The following is a 22,770-nucleotide window of genomic DNA, read 5'->3' on the forward strand; positions in this document are numbered from 1 at the left end:
GTCTTCAGTAGATAGCACTGTTATACATCTATCGTTAGTAGATAGCACTTTGAGTAAATTATTCTACAGCTGTCTTCAGTAGATAACAATTTGAGTAAATTACTCTGCCGCTGTCTTCAGTAGATAGCACTTTGAGTAAATTACTTTACAGCTGTCTTCAGTAGATAGCACTTTGAGTAATTTAATCTACAGCTGTCTTCAGTAAATTATTCTGAGGATGTCTTCAGATATAGCATACACTAACTATAGTTAAAGACCCTAACTTTTCCATTCGATCTGTCACCCAAAGGCGCTTATTTTTCAATTTGAACAGCAACTTTTATTTTTACTTATTTTGAAATAACAAAGCCATTTAAAACTAGAAAGTTAATGTTAACTAGCATTAACGTTCGAGACTTCTGAGGGACTGTTTTAGCTCTCACCCAAAGATCTCCTTTTAAAAAGGCCATGTTCTCGTTGCTCCCTAATTAAGGTCCAAACGGTCCGTTTTTCACCCAGCATTCTCAATGACCCCATATTTTGTATATTTTGCTCCCACCGAATGCCTCAAGTAATACTCTCGACCAATGACCCCATACTAGTATTGTTATATTTCGCTCTAACCGAATGCCCCTTACTGTAAAAGTGACAGCCCTGCACCTATACCCATTTCATATCGAAGCCCCCCCCCCCCCCGCCCCTCCCGAACAAATGATATCAGACCATGCTCACTTAATTTATGCAGGCTGCATATATTTGTATGCCCAGGTACGTTCGCTCGTTGTATATTACCACTATATTAGTGTTTTCATTATAATTAAGGCCCACATCTAAACATCTTAAGCAGTATAAGCGCATTCGACTGTGTTTAATATTGTTGATTAGAAAACATGCCTTATAATTAATCACACTGGTCTGTAACTGTTAGCAAGCCTCTCTACAAATTCGTCTGCATTTTTTATTTCAATAAACAGCTGGAGGGTGTAATACTTTTAAACCCCATGAGACCTACCTGCCTATTGGTCAAAAAGGAGTTTTTATTATCAATTGGACCAATCAGCAACATTGTCAGACTAATTTCATCACGCAAAAAAAATGGGGTGAATTATTTGCAAACTCCATTCTGATTGGTGATTAAAATGAAGATATCATGTAATTGACCAATCAGGGGCAATGTTAGATTGGCAGGTAGTGCTCAGGGGGTACACACTGTTGTTGACTATTGCCGTTTGATAAACCTATTGTTTGTCTATAGTGACATTCAACTAAAGCATTATAGTGCTATGTATTCTCCGCAAGGATCATAAATAAATGGCTTCTTTCATGCGCCTAACCGAATGTAGTAATGTCGTATTATTCATTTTTTATATAACGTGAAAAACGTGTCAGTATGTTTGAAAAATTGATCATAAAAAAATTCCGTCAGAGAAAGTCTGTAAGATAAAAGTCGACATAAACACGTAGATGGGCACATAAAGGATTCATGTACACATGGGAACCGACGCTGATAATGACATTGCTATAGGAGTTAGTTAAGCCGATTCTTTGGATCATTCCAGAATATCTTAAGAACATATTTTTTATCCATTTTGATTTTTTTTTTTTTGCTTCCAACTTGATCATGATGAATATTGTGAAATTTTGAAGGATGAAAAACGGTATTTTTTAAGCTTTTGCAGTACTATAATGCCTACTCGGTCATGAAAGGGTTAAAAAAAACCTATATGTACTCACTCCCCGCGTTCAGGTGAAAATGTTACAAGCAATCATCCATGTTATAATACCGGTATGCAATATGTGTGGTGGGGATGCATGCAGATTCGATAGATATTTTAATCACTATATACTTTGCATAGTGGTCGTAAAAAATATTTACGACAAAATAGCGTGATAGGTATAATATGCATACGTCATCTCAATATGATCATGAATAGTCTTGTAGTTAGTTAGTCATGTGTATGTTGTGGGTTTTTTTTTTCAGAATCTGTTACCTGAATTTTGTCCTCATTCGAAGAAGTGCAACGTGGTGGTGGTTTTAGGCACTCATTATTCTCAACGGTGAACCGATAATTGGAAAGCATACATTGCTATCATAATTGTATACACATTGTACTTTATTATCAATTTCTTTGTTATCGTCGTCACCCTCCTCCTCATCATTATTCATCGTCGTTGTTATCATCATCATCATCATCATCATCATCATCATCATCATCATCATCATCATCCTCATCATCACCTATAATTGGTGGTCATTATTCTCAACGGTGAGCCGGGTATTGGAAAATCTTCATTGCTACCATCATTGTAGTATACACATTTTACCATTATTATCATTATTATCATTATCATTATCATTATCATTATTATTATTATTATTATCATTCTTATCATTATCATTATCATTATCATTATTATTATTATCATTATCATCATCATCATCATCATCATCATCATCATCATCATCATCATCACCACCACCACCATTCAAAACAAAGAAACTCCAGTAGTACTTACCAATTCTAAAGACATGGGCGTTTTGTCTCCTTCGGGCAGGTGAGTATCTAAAGCAAGTACGACACAGTTGGCTATAATAGTTGCCAGAATTAGATATTCAAACGGAGTAGAAACAGTGAGTTAAGGAAAAGTCAACAAGATGTTTTTACTTAACTATACAAAATATAATAAACAACGTATTTACCATGTTTACCATAAACATATAAAACAATTACATTTTTCGAAGGCATACTGAAAAAGAAAAAACAGTTGAACATCGTTAAAATGTGAATGTAATTGTAAAAACGTATACATCTTTATAAATCGTTGCTTGTTATCATACCAAATATCGACTGTTCAGTGCCAGGGTAAGTGCAATAGCTCCCCTGTGAACATTTGGCAATTTACCAGCTGTGTGTTGTACTCATCCACGTGGCAGCTCGGCAGCTACACATGGCAGCTATTACACTTACCCACTTTTGGCCCTGAGCAGCCAATTCATCAAATCTACTTTCTTAACAATTATTACAAGTTAAGTACAAGAGTGTTTAAGAAGTGGAAGATGCGTGACTGCAATGGGTTATTCCATTTAAAATCCACACTCCCCCGTGGAAGATTTTAGAAATATCTTCAACAGGGGGAGTACGAATTTCAAATGGAATTAACACATTAGCAGCTCCATTTGAAACTCACTCTCCCTCCGGGGAAGACTCATGTTGAATCTTTCTCAGAGGGTGTATGAAATTCAAATGGAGCTGCCCAATGTGCTCATTCCATTTGAAATTCATACTCCCCTGTAACAGATATTTCCCATATGGGTACATGTAGATTTCACACCACCAAATAGAATTATATCGTTGTGCGCCCTTAATTTCACTTCTTAGAAAAACCCATGTATTCTCAATTTAAGCATTAAAATGAGCAGAAATTTGCATAATTTTAGCCAAATTTGGATTGGTCATGATTAGTAATATTATTTCCTGCAAGTGTACCACAGATGGGCGAGATCAAATAACTTTTAATGATTTTAAGCAGCCTTTTCTTTACAGAAACACTGGCATGGTTTTGCCTGTAAAATAGGCAATTCCCAGGCATCGTAGACTTCGAGGGCCAGTCGTAAAAAATAATGACGGTCAACCTATATTTTTTCCCAGCCAGAGGGATCAGGCAAGGGCTGATTTCAACCATCATAGCTGTCGCTTAAAACTGAGTCGCTCCTGTGAAGAAAAAATGACGTTTTCTTAAGGCAAATTTAGCACATATCTCTATGGGACTCTGATTTGGTGGTGTGAGATCTGTAGTGTGGATTCTAAATGGAATAGCACAATTGACACATTGTATATATCATATCTGGAAAAGGGCACACGTAATACATATGAGATACAACAACAGATTCGGTGTCGCATTCAAGCTTATTAAATCCCCACAGTTCAAAATCTCTTAATTAGAAATTTACTTTTTATGGGATCGGTCACAATAATGAACTTCTAGGAGCTTTATTCATTAAAAAAACTTTATTAAACACAATGGTATTGTGATTTTGCTTGCGAACAGACACGCAACAATAATGGTATAGAGTCACCTTTAAGCATGTCTTACCAGCGCATGGTGTTCCCTCCAACCCATGAAAATGGCACCAAACGTATCACACTTTATTTATCATGTTTATCATATTTTGATTAAGGTGACCAAATAAACAAACAGCCTTTAATGCAGGTCATCTCCAATCCTATTTATTACCCTAGCATGTGATGACGATATTATGCTACTAAGCAATAAGATGATCCAAATTGAAATCGCAGGGTAAAAATTGGAACTACCCTAGAAGCCAGAAGATATTTATCTGAATTCTACCACCAGTCCTCTCGTCGTACATCGCCTTTGTGCTATACCTCCATTGCAATATCTTATACATGTATAGCTGTAAATTCACGGTATTTTATTTCCGCACTTTTGTCAAATTAAGAGAAAAAACCGGGAACTGTACACATACAGGAACATATTAGTTGATTGCGTTGCAATTTATGACGCTTTATTGATCATTTAATTACGTCTCATTCGTTAACGGCATTCGAATTTAGCGATTTTTGCAGTGTAAACAAGGTCAAAGTGGCGAAAATAAATCTTGTGAATTTCTTTCGCTTCCAGGCGATAATCAATTTGTAGTGATATCACACAGAAAATTATTGACAAAATTCCTCTTGGTTGACCTGGTTCCTAATCCAAACTCATTGGCTTCTATATGAGATGTTGTGTGGCTCGTCGCCCCATTCATCTTTAATCAACTTCCATCACATGGCCTCTCTGACGAGCTGTATCTCTATACATTTAGGATATTGTGGCCCCTAACTCTCCTCCTGTACCATAGACAACATACCTCATATAGAGCAGCTATTCGTTATTATAATGGAAATATTTTAACCTAATTGGACTGCTCGGTGCCTGAAGTGGGCAAGTGCAATAGCTGCCCTGTGAATATTAGGCAATTTACACACATTATATTGTACTCTACACATGGCAGCTACACAACACTGCACAAGGCAGCTATTGCACTTACCCACTTCTGGCATGCACTGAACAGTCACATTCTATCCACCGGTATATTATTAGAAAATGCATAAAATAACAATCAGAGACTGAGAATCGAACCACCGTCCTATTAATTGAATACCTGAGTGGAAGAAGGGCCCAACTCCAATTTTTCACAAAAATGAGTTAGACCCAGCATTTTATTGCCAGCAGATTGTTCTTCCTTGTGTGTGAAAGATGAGCCAAAATCCACTCTCTAAATAGTCTTCCATGTACACTTAATCATGGTTTTCATGGAAGAAAGGCCCAACTCCATGGAGTTGGGCCCTTCTTCCACAAATATTGGGTTAAAGAGGAATTTTGTTCATCCATGAAATATGCATTTCACTACATTTAACTTTCTTGCTAACATAGTACATGCTTCTGCTTGTGCAATTAATGGATAATTATCAAATTTCTGTAGCTATTTATAACACATCTACTTACGGAACTGGCACTTGCAGTATATTAGTGGAAGAAGGGCCCAACTCCAGCTCGTATTAAGACCTGTATCGTTGCCATGGAAACATCTTCTATAATTTCGAATGTATGTAATGTTGTATGTTCATGTATTTAAGGTCCCCTGAAGATGAAAACATTCTGCCTATAAAACTTTTCTAAATATTAAGTTTTTTCTTAATATCTCAAAAACAGATGGAGTTGGGCCCTTCTTCCACTCAGGTATTCAATTATGAGATCTAGACCAATTCCTATAGAGGTTATCCATGTTCTGTAAGCTGCATATCCTATCAACGACTGCTATACCTTGTTTAGGACATTCTAAAGAAGTACCTGCATGTGCAACCATGACTGTTTCAAAATAGCCCGCCAAAGTCATGCAGGTAACTCCAAGGTCGTGCATTAAATTAGTTTGAATGAGGAATACTACGGGAACCAGTGCCTTTTGTTAGAAGTCACACATGAGTGAAGTGGATAACCTCTATTATACACCAAAAGCTCGTTATCTTAATAATGAACAGCGCCGCTATAAGCATGATAAGGTGGTGCAACCTTATGGTCCAGGAGCGGCTTAACATGCTTAAGGGGCCACAAACTTCTAAAATCATATACGACAAGAAAATATACAATTCTAATGGAATGAGAGATTTATTAATCTCTATCGGGGAAATATCGCGGTCAATTTTAACCCCACAAATCTTACCCAAACCCTTATCCCTGAACCATACAACCCCGAATCATTAGCGAAATGAGCGTGGGGTTTATGTTTTGCCCTAACATGACCAAATGAAGTAATGGCCAATAACCCCAATTCGATGTTATAGAGATATGGGACAAAAATGTTATTTTGTTTGATTTATTTGTATTTAATAAACAAATGGAGATTATTTCATGTTTAGGTATGTTGATTAGTTGACTGTTATTGATAAGGTACCAACATGAGGCTTTGAAGAATGAAAAATTATTTGCACTCGTACAATCGTAAAAAAAAGTAAGAATTGTGTGCATTGTGAGAGAGCTTTAACCTTTCCCCTGTGCAAAGTTCGTGTATTTCATGATAATAATTTTACAAAAACATAAAAAGTGTGTTTATCTTTTTCAAAATAATATTGATCAAATACTGAAATAAATGTAATAGCCACAGGGGTTGACATAACTGGTCATCCCGTGTATAAACCTTGACTGTGTATTTTTGACATCAGAATGCATTTCATTCATACTGAAAAATTACAAAATGTCCAAAGAACATCTCTCAACAAATTCCAGTTGTATGTCCATTCCTCGTTGTCAATTACTCATCAGTTGCAATTATGAATGCTAATGAGCACTCGACCCGACCTCTTCAGAAAAAGGTGCGAAAATAATTAATGCTTTAATGACATAGAAATAACTCAATTACAAATGTATAGCGCAGCATCGTCTCTGCTAATGTTATAACATGATTTACTGTAATCATTAGCTTTGTTAATTACTAACATGCTGGTCGGAGCTGTCTTTGCATACGTGTACGCCCATTAAATAGCTATAATGATCAATAGCATCTCAAACATCATCATCTCATAAGGACGCAGTTCTTGAACTCTTTTAACCCCAATATATGTTTTACATTCATTGAATGACATTTGACTGTACTCCAAAATACTCCAAAACGCCAGGTCAAATTTTACGCTATGGGTTTCTTGAACGATGCCATTATGATCGATGTCATATTTGGCTCGTATAGTACGATACCAATAACCAATGACGTTATGATATGATAGCTTTTCCATCCTTCTTCACATACTGTATTGTAATCATAACCATAATTAAAACATCTCATGTTCGTATTGTTTTAAAACCCCAATGTAGACAATATTCTATAGTTAAACCACTCCTTGTGTTAATTAACCCTCTGAGCACTACCTGCCGATCTAACATTGCCTTTGATTGGTCAGTTACATGATATCTTCATTTTAATCACCAATCAGAATGGAGCTTTGCAAATAATTCACCCCATTTTTTTCGTGTGCTGAAATTATTCTAACAATGTTGCTGATTGATCCAATTGATAATGAAAACTTCTTTTTGACCAATAGGCAGGTAGTTCTCATGGAGTTAAGAGTGTGAATTGTGAGTATAGACGTATGAAGTAGGCGAGATAATGGGTTGAGGAATGACGGTCTGCCACATCACGCCTTCACATATACGAAGAGGCTTATTCAAAATTGGCCATTCCAGTTGAAATCCATACACCCCCTATGGAAGACATGACTTTAATCTCCCGCACAGGGATGTAGATTTCAAATGAAATTCTCACTCCCTGCATGTGTGGAAGACACGAATTTAATCTCTCACACAGGGGATGTAGATTTCAAATGAAATTCTCACTCCCTGTGTGGAAGACATGACTTTAATCTCTCACACAGGGGGTGTAGATTTCAAATGAAATTCCCAATCCCAGTGTGGAAGATTAATGTCATGTCCTTCCACACAGGGAGTGAGAATTTCAACTGGAATACCCTAATTGAATCGAAAATAGAGAGTGTGGAGTGCATAGTAACAGTCACTCTTTGGTGATTTCGATAATTAGTAAATATAGCCAGCAGATAAATTTTACGATTTTAGAACCAAATTTGGATTGCTATAGGCCTATATATACATGACACAATGACACATGGCTACATGTAGGCTCTATATATCAAAAACAATAGCCTATCCTATTGTGGAATACTACTTGCTTAGCCCATCATAACGGAGTATCTTATTATACAATAATCTATAAGCAACATCATAATCATGTAAGTCAGCAGATTATTGGTTTATGGCATCTGTAGTATGTATTATATACCGGATATGCACATAATAAACAAATTAAAAAACACACTATTTTGAACAACATTAAATAGCCTTAAAGGAAGTACGCATCATCCGTGTCAGAATCATGTCACAAAATAAAACAAATTATACAATGCCTTAAAAAGTCATGTCTCGGAATGCCATTAAAGTGTACAATTTAATGTGTGTATTAAACGCATTGATAATATAGGTATCAGTACCGTAAAAACTCGATAGTTAGCATAATGTGCTTATACTATCGAGCACTTTTAAAACATGCATGCAAACATGAAGAGCCCCATCCACACAATTGTAAAGGGTTTTGAGCAAATCATCGATACGCAGCTAGTTATACGAACAAGTAGGCTAAACCTGCAAACGTGTGTCTCAACCCCATTAGCTCAGTTGGTAAAGCGCCGGACTTAGGTACAATGTTTTCAAAAGCGCTCATAGTAAGCACATATGCTAATTATTGAGTTTTTACGGTATATGCCTTCAGTGATAGACAGTTGGATATGTGAAGAAATTTAAAAATGCTTCTTAATTATTATTTAACCAACTCCAGTCACACAATGTGTGTTGTTCTCTACCCGACCCAAAACAATCTATGATTTGGTCCTCCATGTTTTCAAAACTTTATTACAAGTGAGAAAAATAATCTCATCTTGCTTGACTGGTACATTATTTGCTGCTAGGAGCACTGTATTTTAGCCTATGTCCCAGCCCCCTATATATAAACGGTAAATCCATGCCTGTCGATCACAAAATCGTAGAGGTAGCCGGGTAATACATCATTGTGCGTAAGAATTGTGCATGAGAGAGCATATCGGACATCAAAGTGCAATAATGTAAGTCATGTTGAAAAAGAGATTATAATAATTCTATCACATAGGCTACTTGTTAGGTATAGTCAAACCAGCTCGGCATATTCCATGCAACTATACTCTTTTCGAATTGAGAAACAAATACATGGCTACATAACAGAGATACACTAGTACACTGGGTAAAAACAGTTGTGTTTAAACATTTTACCCACCATTGGGTAAATTTTACCCAACATTTGGGTAAATTTTACCTTTAACTTTCTTTTAGATTATACAAGAAACAATTTTACCGCCATAAGCATTCTTAACCTATATTGGCAAAGATCCATGTTTGAATGTAATATTCAATGGGCTGTTCCATTCGAAATGCATACAACCCCTATGGAAGACATGACCTTAATTTCTCACACAGGTATTGTAGATTACAAATGGAATCACCCATTCAGGTAACCCCGTTTGAAATTCACACTCCCTGTGTGGAAGATCGAGGTCACGTGTTCCATAGGGGGTGTATGGATTACAACTGGAATTGCCCAATGGTCCTGTGTCACAACCTGGGGTACCTTTGTGTTACATAGTAAAAAAATTAAATGGTTCAAACATTTTACCTACACATCTCATTTGAAGTGGTTCATCCTCCTGAGCATTTTGACACCTTTTTTATGGAGATCGGTTAACAAATGAGAGAGTGCGGGCAAAAACAATCACAAAGTAGGGAGGATGTAACCCCACCTCTTTTTTCCACATTTACAATCATTCTGAGCAAGTATTGGTCTTTTAAATGAACTTTTGTATTTATTTACTTGGTTTAGATGTCTGGGAGTCCATAGACATTTTTTTACTAGATTCAAATTTTTAATGGGGGTTTTAAATCAAATTTACAATATGAATCCCTCCCCCTAATCCTCCTCCCCCTAATCCTCAGCCACCCTTGGCACATTTCATGCCGAACGTCATAAGAAAATAATTAAAAAATATTTTAAAACAGGATAAAAACATGAGTAATCTAGAATAAATTAGCCTCAATTTAAGACCTAATTGAATCTTCTAAGTGAAGGAATACTCAAGAGACAGTGTTTTGAAATCCAAGCTGCACATCAAAATGTAACAAAGCCACCTTTTTGGATACCCCAGTATATGACACAGGAGCCAATATGTTCAATACGGGGTTCCTGAGCTAACCACTCCATCATCCTGTATACTCTTGCCTGCCTAGTTCTATCTATCCACAATATACACTAATATTTGTTTTATCAGTTAGTAAAAATATAACCTGAGACTAAAGTTATTATTAGTCTCAGACTAACGTGGAAATCCTGGTTGACTATTTCAAGATGGCGGGTGGGTAGTATGTCATGTCAGGCAGGGGTTCACCCATGACTACTCGTCCCTCTGTTGATGTCTTCTCGGATGTCGATGCAAGGTGTGAAAACAACCAGACATGTTACCCGTTCATGTGCCGCATCTGCCTTTCTTCATCAAGCTATTTTATCAGAGAGACAAATTACCTTTATCCTGTCAAGATAATTTTGTCAACTGACGTAGTAGTAAAAGTCATCAAGTATATTATTATATGCATGTGTTGCCATGCAATATAGTTTCTGTTATTAAAGTTTGATAATATTCATCATGCATGCAAGCGAATAAAAAAGAATAGTCAATGAAATATATGCATTATGATAAAAGTATTGAGATGATCTCCAAAATACAGTGTTTCATAATCTACTTGCGCATTCTTGCCTAAAATTATGGTCAAGGGCTATTTATTAGCATTCTTGTAAAATTAGAATTACTTGAATTCGAAATGTTGTAAGTTATCTTCAGTAGATAGTAAAATCGCATTATTTGAATCTGCTGAAGTATAGTATAGTTATCTTCAGTAGATTATCTTATTCTACTATCCACAGTAGCTAGGCATTGGTATAACCGGAATCTGAGATGTTGTATGCTATCTTCAGTAGATAACACAATGATCTTATTCTGCTATCTTCAGTAGATAGTAAATTTACATTATCTGAATATGAAGTAGAATAAGTTATCTTCAGTAGAAGGCATAATTACCTTATTCTGCTATCATCAGTAGATAAGAAAATTACATTATTTGAATCTGAAGTGTAGTAGGTTATCTACAGTAGATAACACACAGTAGATAGCATATTACACTATTTGAATAGTAAAATAGTAAATTACACTATTTGAATCTGAAGTAGGCCTATATGGCATAATTATCTTATTCTGCTATCTTCAGTAGATAGCAATATTACATTATTTAAATCTTAAGTGTAATAGGTTATCTACAGTATAGATAGCACAATGAACTAATTCTGCTATCTTCAGTAGATAGTACAATTAAATTATTAGAATCTAAGGTTTAGTAAGTTATGCACAATTATCTTATTCTATATCTTCAGTAGATAGTAAAATTATATTATTTGAATCTGTTGAAGTGTAAGTAAATTATCTGCAGTAGATAGCACAATCATATTATTATATTGTAGATAGTACAATCAAATTATTTGAATCTGAAGTGCAGTAAGATATCATCAGCAAATAACACAATTTTACTATCTTCAGTCGATAGCACAATTATCTTATTCTGCTATCTTCAGTATAGCAAAATTACATTGTTTGAATCTGAAGTGCAGTAAGTTATCTTCAGCAGATAACACAATTCTACTATCTTCAGTAGAAAGAAAAATTACATTAATCGAATATGCTGAAATGCGATAAATTATCTTCAATAGATAGCACACTTCTCTCATTCTGCTGTCTTCAGTAGATAGTAAATTAGAATCTGAAGTGCAGTAAGTTTTCTTCAGTAGAGAATACAATTCTGCTATCTTTGGTCGAAAGTAAATTATTTGAATCTGTTGAAGTGTAATAAGTTATCTCAAGTAGATAGTACAATTATATTACACTGCTATCTTCAGTAGATAGCAAAATTACAGTATTTGAATCTGAAGTGTAAAAGTGTATCTTCATTAGATTATCTTATTCTACTAACCACAGTAGAACTGTATTAATAGGAATCTGATATATAGTATGCTATCGTCAGTAGATAATACAATTAAGTTATATTACTATCTTCAGTAGACAATCATGCATTCACCTGTCTTCCATTCTAAACAAAAAAGGCCTATAATATTCACCTTAATTCATTCAAACTCCGCCTAAATAGTAGAGTTACCATATCTGAATCAAATGATATGTTCAGTAGAAGTACAATTATCTTTTTTTTAAACTATTACTACCACCACAATGCCTCAGAATAGTGTCAAACCTTGTTCAGAGTTTGCTGTTCTGTATATTTTCTTAAAATTGTATCTTCAGTAGATAATTTTAATAGATTTTTTTTCGACAGTGGCTAACAATCATAACATAATTACGATATTAACATCCCAAATATTTTTAAAATTCTGAAAAATGAAAAAGGTACATTTTAAAATGACAAAGATAAATTTTTATGTTACATTCTTTAAATAGTACAGGCCTGTATAGGTAAATGTATTTATTATACCGTACTTATATTTCAAATTATCGGGCGCATATCATCCCATTATTCTAATGATTGTATTTCATTTAGTTATTACAGTTGAAATACATACACCCTATGGAAGACATGGCCTTAATCTTCCACACAAGGAGTGTGAATTTCAAATGGGGTTACCTGAATGGATGACTCTATTTGAAATCTACACCCCTGTGCGGAAGATTAAGGTGTTGTCTTCCAGAGGGAGTTTAAAATGCAACTGGAATATCTCAATAAAATCATAAAGTCAAACCAGACTTCCTGCAAAATGGGCTATTGCATTTAAAATCCATACTACCCCTGTGGAAGATTTAGCTAAAGTCTTCCACAGAGGGAACATGCGTTTCAAATATAATAGACAGTTGGATAACTTCCATTTCAATACTCACTCCAGTCGTGGAAGATATAGGTAAAGCCATAATACAGGGGGAGTATTGATTTCAAGATGATTAACCTTGACCAATTACATTTGAAAAACGTACTCCCCATGTGGAAGGTATTTCCAAAATCTTCCACAGGGGTAGTATATGGATTTCAATCGGAACAGTCCAATAGGTACAATGGAAATAACATCACAATTAAAGATTGTACCATCCCAGATATTTGATAAAATATTATTTCCATGCTTGGTTTGTATCAGAATCATAGCTCAGCGATATTTTTAAATATTTACTCCTAAAATATGATAACAATATCATAATTATCATCGGTCCCTTCCAATTCATCGTCACACACACCTGAGATGTAGAGATAATAGTAATAATACACGCATGTGATTAAGATATCAACGCATGTTATAAATCATAATAATTATAATCACCGTTTGTCATTATATCCAAGCAAGTCATACACGACAAATTCGTTTATATAACAGAGAATTATTTCATATGTATATTTTGGAATATTGATATTACTTTTGGTGAATTCTACGTGATGTATTTTGTAAAAAGTTTCCACTATTTTCACCAAATGTTATAATGCAAGAGCCGCCTTGCCTTGTTTTGATTCTGGGCCGCCATCTTGGATGATGGGTTCATCTGCAGGCGTATATGCAATTGCACACGTACATGTACGGCATATATATTCGCATGATGCTAGCTTGAAAATTAAATTGAGATTTTTTGTTTGTTTGATGCATGGCAAAGCCAGACAGAAAAGTTGCCCTTGGATTTTAAGCTGAAATTAAAACATAATGTTGTTTTGCATTGCTAAAAATATTCATGTGTTATGTTGTCGGATATTTTAAGTGCAATAAATGACATAAGCATGATGACGTTAGTGGCTTCAGTTGGGTTGCAATAATAAATCACATTCAAGGGAATTTCTAAATAACTGTTTTATATATTCTTAATTTGGATGTTTACATTTTCTATCTCAAACTTATAATTATATCATTTCATCAATTTGTACAATTACTGCTGCACAAAGGTTGACCATACTTTAACATTTACATCCATAGCATAATAGCATGCTATTCTCTGCGTTTGCATGCATGTATATTAAATTTTGTCTAACTGAATATGACCCGGCCAAACAAAATTTCAACTGATTAAGAAATTACGTGGATAGTCGGGACGATAATATCCAGATGATGGATGGCAGGGTAGGATAAGTCCTTTCTCAAGTGAAGTAAGACGCCACCAAGTTACCAAGTTGTATTTCTGTGTAATATTCTCCCGGGAATATTCTCCAACTGTCCAAATAGAATGTTTATTAGGCCTATATATAAGGTAGAAATTTTGACTTAAATCACGCAGATGGTGTAGCCTAAAGGATGAGGGGGTCAAGTGCATCTTTGCCTATATACTATGTTTTAGTGAAAATGAGGTATAAGTATCAAATCATCAAAATTCCAACAAAAAAATACCAGCTAGGGTTTCGTCATCTGGCCTTACAGACAATATCAGTAATTTGCTCAATCCGAAATTCTATAAATAAAAATCATCAAAAATTGAATTTCTTAGTGAACTAGCATTATACTCTGCAAATGATAGGGCTGAATGTGACATTTTAGTCCATGTTTGAGATCTCGATCCGTGCGGACACTCCCAGCAACCCGAAATGCTGTTTTCGTCCTTTTTGCTGATTTTTCACATGAACAATTACGTAATCATATAAATTTGATAGAATTTTTCTTAAACATAGAGCTTTCCTACAAATTATATATATTTTGAGACTTTTCCGAGGATCGCAGATCCGAATGTGAAAGACGTAACCTTATAATCTTCCACACAGGGAGTGTGAATTTTAAATAGAGTTATATGGGGAACTCCAATCTACACACCCTGTATATGAATGATTAAGGTCATGTCTTCCATAGGGATGTATGGATTCCAGTCAGAAAGAAACAAATCTTGCATATCATGATATAAAGTACCATTGCTTGGTGATATATAATTTAAAGAACGTTTTTCTCATGAGGGTTATTGCATATAGGACGGTCAAGAAATCCATGTGTTTTCACACACAAACACACTTTTGGAGAGATATAGTGCAATAATTTCCTATCTGCAATAACTGCTATTCCTAGTATTGGCAACAGGCCTACACGTCATAGATAGCATATGAAATTCACCAAGGTCAATTAACTTATTCTGTTTCATCTTAATGTCAAGAATCCCCGGGAATAAAAGTGCCTTTATGAAGAAGAAGGAATAATCAAGACATGCATCTTGGAGATTTAATCGTGATAATCAAGTGCCTACTCAGCTATTTAGGATTTCAAGCGTGAATTTTAATATCAATTAATTGTCCTCATCAAAAATCGTATATATAAATATTGCCTTATTAAACAAAACATGCATTATACGGGTACAAAAGCTAGCTTGCAAAGCTGATTTTCCATGCATGCAGTATCACAAATTATACTGCTATCTCCACGATGATAACAATCTTTTGAATCTGTAAAATGAAGGAGAGGTGACTAAATGATTAGTCTAAAAATCGAGTGCAGTGTTTTGATGCATATTCCTAAATTTCTTAATCACATAAACAAAACAAAAGAACAATCAATGTCAGTGACATAGCAAGGAATGTAGTGTGGGAGGGGCAAAGACAAATTTTCGTCCCCAATTGTCAATTTTTGTTCCATTTCTAGTCATTTTAATGACACTTTACTCTTTGCCGTCGCCATTTTATCCCTATAAAATTTTGGCAGGGGGAAACTAACGATATCTGATTTTGCCAGCAGTGTGATAAGATGATTAATATTATTTATACAGATTGGTCTTTAGGCGCCATTTTTATTTGTTATTAAATTGTCAAATTCAAGAATTACGAAACAGAACGTTCCCTTTGAATTCATGTATCTTCAACATTTAAGTAGTAACCCCCTGAGCACTACCTGCCGATCTAACATTCTCTCTGATTGGTCAATTAGATGATATTTTCATTTTAATCACCGATCAGAATGGAGCTTTGCAAATAATTCACCCCAATTTTTGTGTGTGGTGAAATTATTCTAACAATGTTGCTGATTGGTCCAATTGATAATGAAAACTTCTTTTCGACCAGTACTTCTCTTGGGGTTATGAGAAACGTCGTTTTTGAGTATTCAAGATCAGGGAGAAAATGGTTTAAACAATTAATGCATCTAGTCTATCATTCTAAATATTGGGACTGTAATGGTGTCAGAGCAATTAAATAAATCCAATTTACTTTGATATATGTTTGCGGCAGGTATATACTGATTGGCGTTGAATCATGGCCCAAAGCTAAAGGACGTGTGTATGTGTGGTTTTTTTTTAATATTTTCATTTTCATTGTGGATATAAGTCTACTGTAGTAGACCATTTTAATTTATCATCCCTCTATTCCCTCTGACCATAGAAAACCCACCAATCTTGTTCTGATCCAACCATGAGAAAAATGCCCTTTATTTGTCTGAGCAGGGCAGTATAGTCGCTGGGGATGTGTTGTGTTTTATGCATGGAATCATCAATGGTATGAATTGTTTATCAAAGAGGGAATGCAGAGCAGTCTATGTGGATATTGGAAACTGGGGTCATCGCATTATATCACTTTCACTTCGAAGGTCACATGAGATAATTTTACAGAACTCTTATAACCGCACTTATATAATATTGCACGCTTCCCCGGCGTAGTTTTATCTGCCTTAACTGAAGTCAACTAGGCCTATATGTGATTTCAGGTTTTCAAGTATGCTTTTTTTAACCGCATAACGTGATACCAGTTCACAAGTATTATATGTAAAACCATAAGTAACCGAACTGTGTAGTTGACGATCGATTGCCATGTAAATGCCCTATCTTTTTTTTTTTTTTTTTTTTTGATAATTTTACGAGTCTTGCAGACTACAGCTGCAATGGCGGGCTAAATTTACCAACTCTGGTTTTCATCTAAACGGGTCAGAGTGAGAAGAGTGATAATTGTACGGCAATAGATGGCTGTATGATGATAATGTTTTAGCTGTGTTGCTAGCTAGCAAGAGATCGAGAGAACATGCAAGCCATAATGATGTGAATTATTTATGGGCCTCATAAGTCCACCACGCGTTGTGCCAGTAATGATATACGTACCGTAATTACTTGACTTGGCGACATGCTCATTGCAATCGAGTTTCTATCATCGTGCATGTTTGTGTGTGTGAACTACAAAATGTTTAATGATTTTTAAAGGGGTGGATTTTTAAAGCTGACAATAAATTGTTACAATAAGTATCACCATTCTTGGAATATAGGAATAATTAAAATTTAAAAAAGAGACATTAATTACAAATAAATATTAAAACAGAGGAGTTGGCTACTATATTATCGAAAACTCACCCAAAAGAACGGATAAGAAAAACAGTGCTATTTGATAAAAGGTATACTGCGGAATTTGGTAAGGATGAAATCAAAATTCGACAGGCGGCCAACCGCCGGTTCCGGGCGGTTCCGTCCGGTTTCCATTGTTTAGAACAATAGCAACCGGACGGAAACCGGCTGTTGACCGCCGGTCGAGTTTTGATTTCGTACCTAAGACGATATATACTAGCAACAAAATAATGTAAGGTACTTTTCGCTTTCCGCACCACTGTTTAATTTTGAACATTATACACACATCCACGTCAGCAACAACACTGAACATTAACACCAACACCGCCGCCACCACCGCCATCAACACCAACACTGCAACACCATCAACATCAACACTGCAACACCACCACCCTCACACCCAACCTGACATCCTATACATTTACTGTGTAAATGAAAAATTAAACACCTTGTAGCAGGGTCGGATCCAGGAATTTTTGATAGAGGGGGCGCCTTTTGGTCGACGACGAAAAAATGCTGTTAAGGGGGTTACCCCCTCGAAAACTCAACGGTTTTGGTCCATTGTTTGCTGTTCATTGCCAAATTTGTTCATTTTTTTTTAATTTCTTTCATTTTTTGTATTTTTAAGTTAGGCCGGCGCCCTTTGCTAGTCAAAAAATAGAGGGGGCGCGCGCCGGCTGCGCCCCCCCCTAAATCCGCCCCTGTGTAGTGTTTAAAAAGTGTTACAGAAACCCTAAACACTTGGATTTACAGTGCATGTGGAATAGTCTCTACAACATCCGAACTAAGTCCTAAGTGATACCTTAACTCTACGGTTATAATAATATTAGTTGATGTTGTGTGCGTATTTGTTTACTTCACGATGTACCCGTTTATTCGGACATCCAATTCTTCAAGAGTTTGGTTCGATGACTTCTATATATCCATTTCTTATCTTCTTCTATGTAAACTTCATATTTTTCGCATCGTATCTAAATTTCAAGTCGGCGGTATTTCAGTTCCCTAGATGTGTGAGTGTTACTTTGCCATTTTTGTCAGCCAACCAGTCACGATTAATGACGTGTCCAAAACAATGCATATTGCCATCAAATATTTAGCACTGACCACGGCACCGAGTAGAGGTAGCTATAATATAGCAGACGCTTTACATAGGGGAACACTAGGAGTTGTGCACACGATAAATATCGCGATTTTGTTGTTATTGAGAAGATAGGACTGGCCTATTCCGCAGACCATTGAATCGTGACTTTTGACCTATTGAGATGATGTGATATGATACTCTTATATTTTGTGTAGCTCTATCTCTATACCAATTTTATATTAGAAATCCATCTAAGTCACTATGTCATAGTGACAATGTTCTTGACTTGGTAACTATATTACTCACTCACAAATTCATTTTATAAGAAAAACTGTCACTATGTCATAGTGACAATGTTCTTGACTTGGTAACTATATTACTCACTCACAAATTCATTTTATAAGAAAAACTGTCACTATGTCATAGTGACAATGTTCTTGACTTGGTAACTATATTACTCACAAATTCAATTCATAAGAAAAACTGTCACTATGTCATAGTGACAATGTTCTTGACTTGGTAACTATATTACTCACAAATTCAATTTATAAGAAAAACTGTCACTATGTCATAGTGACAATGTTCTTGACTTGGTAACTATATTACTCACAAATTCAATTCATAAGAAAAACTGTCACTATGTCATAGTGACAATGTTCTTGACTTGGTAACTATATTACTCACAAATTCAATTCATAAGAAAAACTGTCACTATGTCATAGTGACAATGTTCTTGACTTGGTAACTATATTACTCACAAATTCAATTCATAAGAAAAACTGTCACTATGTCATAGTGACAATGTTCTTGACTTGGTAACTATATTACTCACAAATTCAATTCATAAGAAAAACTGTCACTATGTCATAGTGACAATGTTCTTGACTTGGTAACTATATTACTCACAAATTCATTTTATAAGAAAAACTGTCACTATGTCATAGTGACAATGTTCTTGACTTGGTAACTATATTACTCACTCACAAATTCATTTTATAAGAAAAACTGTCACTATGTCATAGTGACAATGTTCTTGACTTGGTAACTATATTACTCACAAATTCAATTTATAAGAAAAACTGTCACTATGTCATAGTGACAATGTTCTTGACTTGGTAACTATATTACTCACAAATTCATTTTATAAGAAAAACAATATCAAAAGAATTTGTTTACGTAAACGTGACTGCAAGCATTGTGACTCAACCTCATCAACTCTTATTCAACAAGGATCTTATTAACTATCCTGCATGGTTTTTGACTTGGTACTTTGCTCTTATTATTCATAACATTTATTAAACTGCGAAGATGGATATATGTATAATGATTCACTACCGGATGAGTTTCACAGAAATCGACACTCCAACCGGAATAACATTAATAATTAATGCGATCAAGCAAAATCAGTCGGAACTCGAAAATATTAAATTTTCAATTTCTTATAGGATAGTAAAAAGCATTTACAAAGCTGCATTTTGCTGAAAACCCCATTGAAATTGAACAAACAGTTCCAAAGATATGAGCAATTAAAGAGTTCCCAAAACAAGAGGAAACATAAGGAAATATTTCCTTTGTTTGGCTATATCTTAAAATCAATATTTCCGAGTTCCGACTGATTTTGCTTGATCGCATCACATTTACATTTTCACACCTGGCTATTAAAATGCCAGATTAGAAAATATTGACAATAATATCTGATCACTACCATAATAATGTGGCATGTTTAATTATGGTTAAACCATTTACATTAATGTGTACATTGTAGATATGGAATCTTCATTTCCTATTATCTGTAAAATATGGGCCTCTTCGGTGATTTGCTAAACCGGTGGATCGCAAAATTCAGGTTTTGGCCCCTTTGTAAGCGTTACACATGTGCTAACATAACCTGCTATAGTGGTTAAGCCAAAAGTCGTATATTAAAGACACAAAAATGTTTTTTGCTGATTTAATAAATTTGTACATGAATCTGTAATTTTTTTAACTTTAGAGCTGCATGTAATTGCATGGGGCTTCAACTTTGTCAATGCTGCTGTTTTCCTTGTTTTTTGCACAAAAAATCATTAAAAAAATTCCTCAAAAAAGATCACTGAATGGACATTTAACATATCTTAACATTATATAATAGTTGTGTCAATAGTTTCAAATTACCATGATTTTATGTCTACAGCCTCTTTCGTCATGGGTTTTTTTGCCTACAATTGGAAAAAAATAAAAGTGCATGTTCAGATGGTGCCAGTATTTTAGCATAATGTCTGCGGACATATATCTTCTAGGAAATGGATACATTGCTGTAGCATATATCAGAAAGTTGAACGTGTGCTTTCTGTTCTGCGGACTGAATTTGGGCGGGAGAAAAAATGGATGAGATTGAGAATCACTGTATGAGATGACTTTCCAAGTATCAAAGAGAAATGACCTCAATTCTGACAACTTTTTCTTTTAAACAAGATATGAAACACTCCAAATGCTTTGGAAGGCCATCCAATATCATCTATGAAAGCTTTAAAGCTTGAAACTGCCTGAAATCAATGTCAGGCAGATTTATAACTAAGGCCGTATAAAATTAATGTTTTGGTTCTCGTCCAGAGGATTTTCATGAATTGATGAGGGAGGGAGGTGTTTTTTTTTTTTTTTTTTTTTTCAATGTAAAATTAGCATTGTCAGTAGTTTTCGGTCTTCTCCAACAGTGCTCGAGGAAACGATGAGGCCCTTTTTTTTTTTTTTTTTTTTTTTGAGGGATAACTCCCTTAGAGTCTCACAATAATACTTGGGATTGATGCTTGTTGTTCTAATAAACTTATTTATATTTATGAAGATTTCATAAATCATTCCAAAGTCTAAAAAATTGAAAAATCTAAAAATCAAAAAAATCTGACAAATCCCAGAAATTGAGGAGGGAGGGACGAGAACCAAAATATTAATTTTACACGGCCTAACAATTCGGTAGCATACACAGTAAATTTGTTTAACTCGTGTTAGGAGGCATTTTTTTTTTGTTGATGAGTATATTTTAGATGTAAGAGCATGCAGATGGTCAATAGCACACACTTACATGTCTGATAAAACTGTAAGTCTTTGGTCGTATATTATGCGGATATTATGCTGCCTACTGTGGGACGAATCATACTCAATGCTATATATTATACCTCCCGGTGGTATGCTACCTACTGTACATAGGTGCAGCTTACTATCTGCTGTAGGTATTAATTGCTTTTAAATGCTATCTACCGTAGATAGCCTACGTCTAGTATACGGATGGCAACATACGGGATACTACTCTCATGCACAGTGCCTTCATGGCATCATCTATCTAATGTATAAAGAAGCATGGCGACAACCTCATGTCCTTTCCATGCACCTCACATTATATATGTGGCGTATCAATGACCTTAGTAATGCTTAAAGGTAAGTATTCGGTCATATATATACATGCACTCGTCTGCTAGTTAACCATACGACACGATCCGACGTCTAGAGTTCGCCCGTCAAGATTGTCATGATCGGTATGCCCACTTGCGGCGGGTGGGTCGAAGCAGTTTGAATCTCATCTGTATGGTATCGTCTAATTCAAAGAAAGGAGTCAAATCTTTTATAGTTCAGTGTATATTTAGTTACTTGATATCAAGTAAACTCAGCTAAGTCCAATTGCTATTTAACGCCAGAAATAACAGCATGACCTGAGGGGACTTCAAGCCTGATTTGAGTTGCCTTATAACATACCACATCCCAATAGGGCCTATCATCCTTCCCGATATAATTTACAATATACGCAGCATTTTGAAACAATAATGGAACTGTGATACACTAGTATTATAAATAAGATAATAATTATTGATAAATACAACTGGAGCTAGCACGATGGTTTTGACAATTTTCAATCCAGTTATGTAAAACTAATAGTGCTATCTACTGAAGATAGCAGAATAAGATATATACCATCTACTGAAGATAACTTTCTATACTTCAGATTCAAATAGTATATAGCCAAATATAAGATAATTGTGCTATCTACTGTAGATAATCTACTACACTTCAGATTCAAAAAGTGTAATTTTGCTATCTACTGAAGATAGCAGAATAAGATCATTATGCTATCTACTGTAGATAACCTACTACACTTCAAATTCAAATAATGTAATGTTGCTATCTACTGAAGATAGCAGAATAAGATAATTATGCCATACTTACTATAGGCCTACTTCAGATTCAAAAAGTGTAATTTTGCTATCTACTGAAGATAGC

At 35.1% G+C, this 22,770-nt stretch overlaps 1 protein-coding gene across 29 annotated transcripts in view; it reads right to left on the reverse strand.

Moving 5' to 3' along the window:
• Positions 1-22,770, reverse strand: part of LOC140136902 (voltage-dependent calcium channel type A subunit alpha-1-like) — a 471,089-nt gene that overhangs the window by 159,736 nt on the left and 288,583 nt on the right. For all 29 annotated transcript variants that reach the window (XM_072158531.1, XM_072158544.1, XM_072158537.1 and 26 more), the window contains one exon: positions 2,497-2,602. In XM_072158531.1, the coding sequence (XP_072014632.1) occupies positions 2,497-2,602 (106 nt within the window). The remainder of the gene's footprint in view (positions 1-2,496; positions 2,603-22,770) is intronic.

Source organism: Amphiura filiformis, chromosome 17 (assembly GCF_039555335.1).
Source record: "Amphiura filiformis chromosome 17, Afil_fr2py, whole genome shotgun sequence".
Classification (NCBI taxonomy): domain Eukaryota; kingdom Metazoa; phylum Echinodermata; class Ophiuroidea; order Amphilepidida; family Amphiuridae; genus Amphiura; species Amphiura filiformis.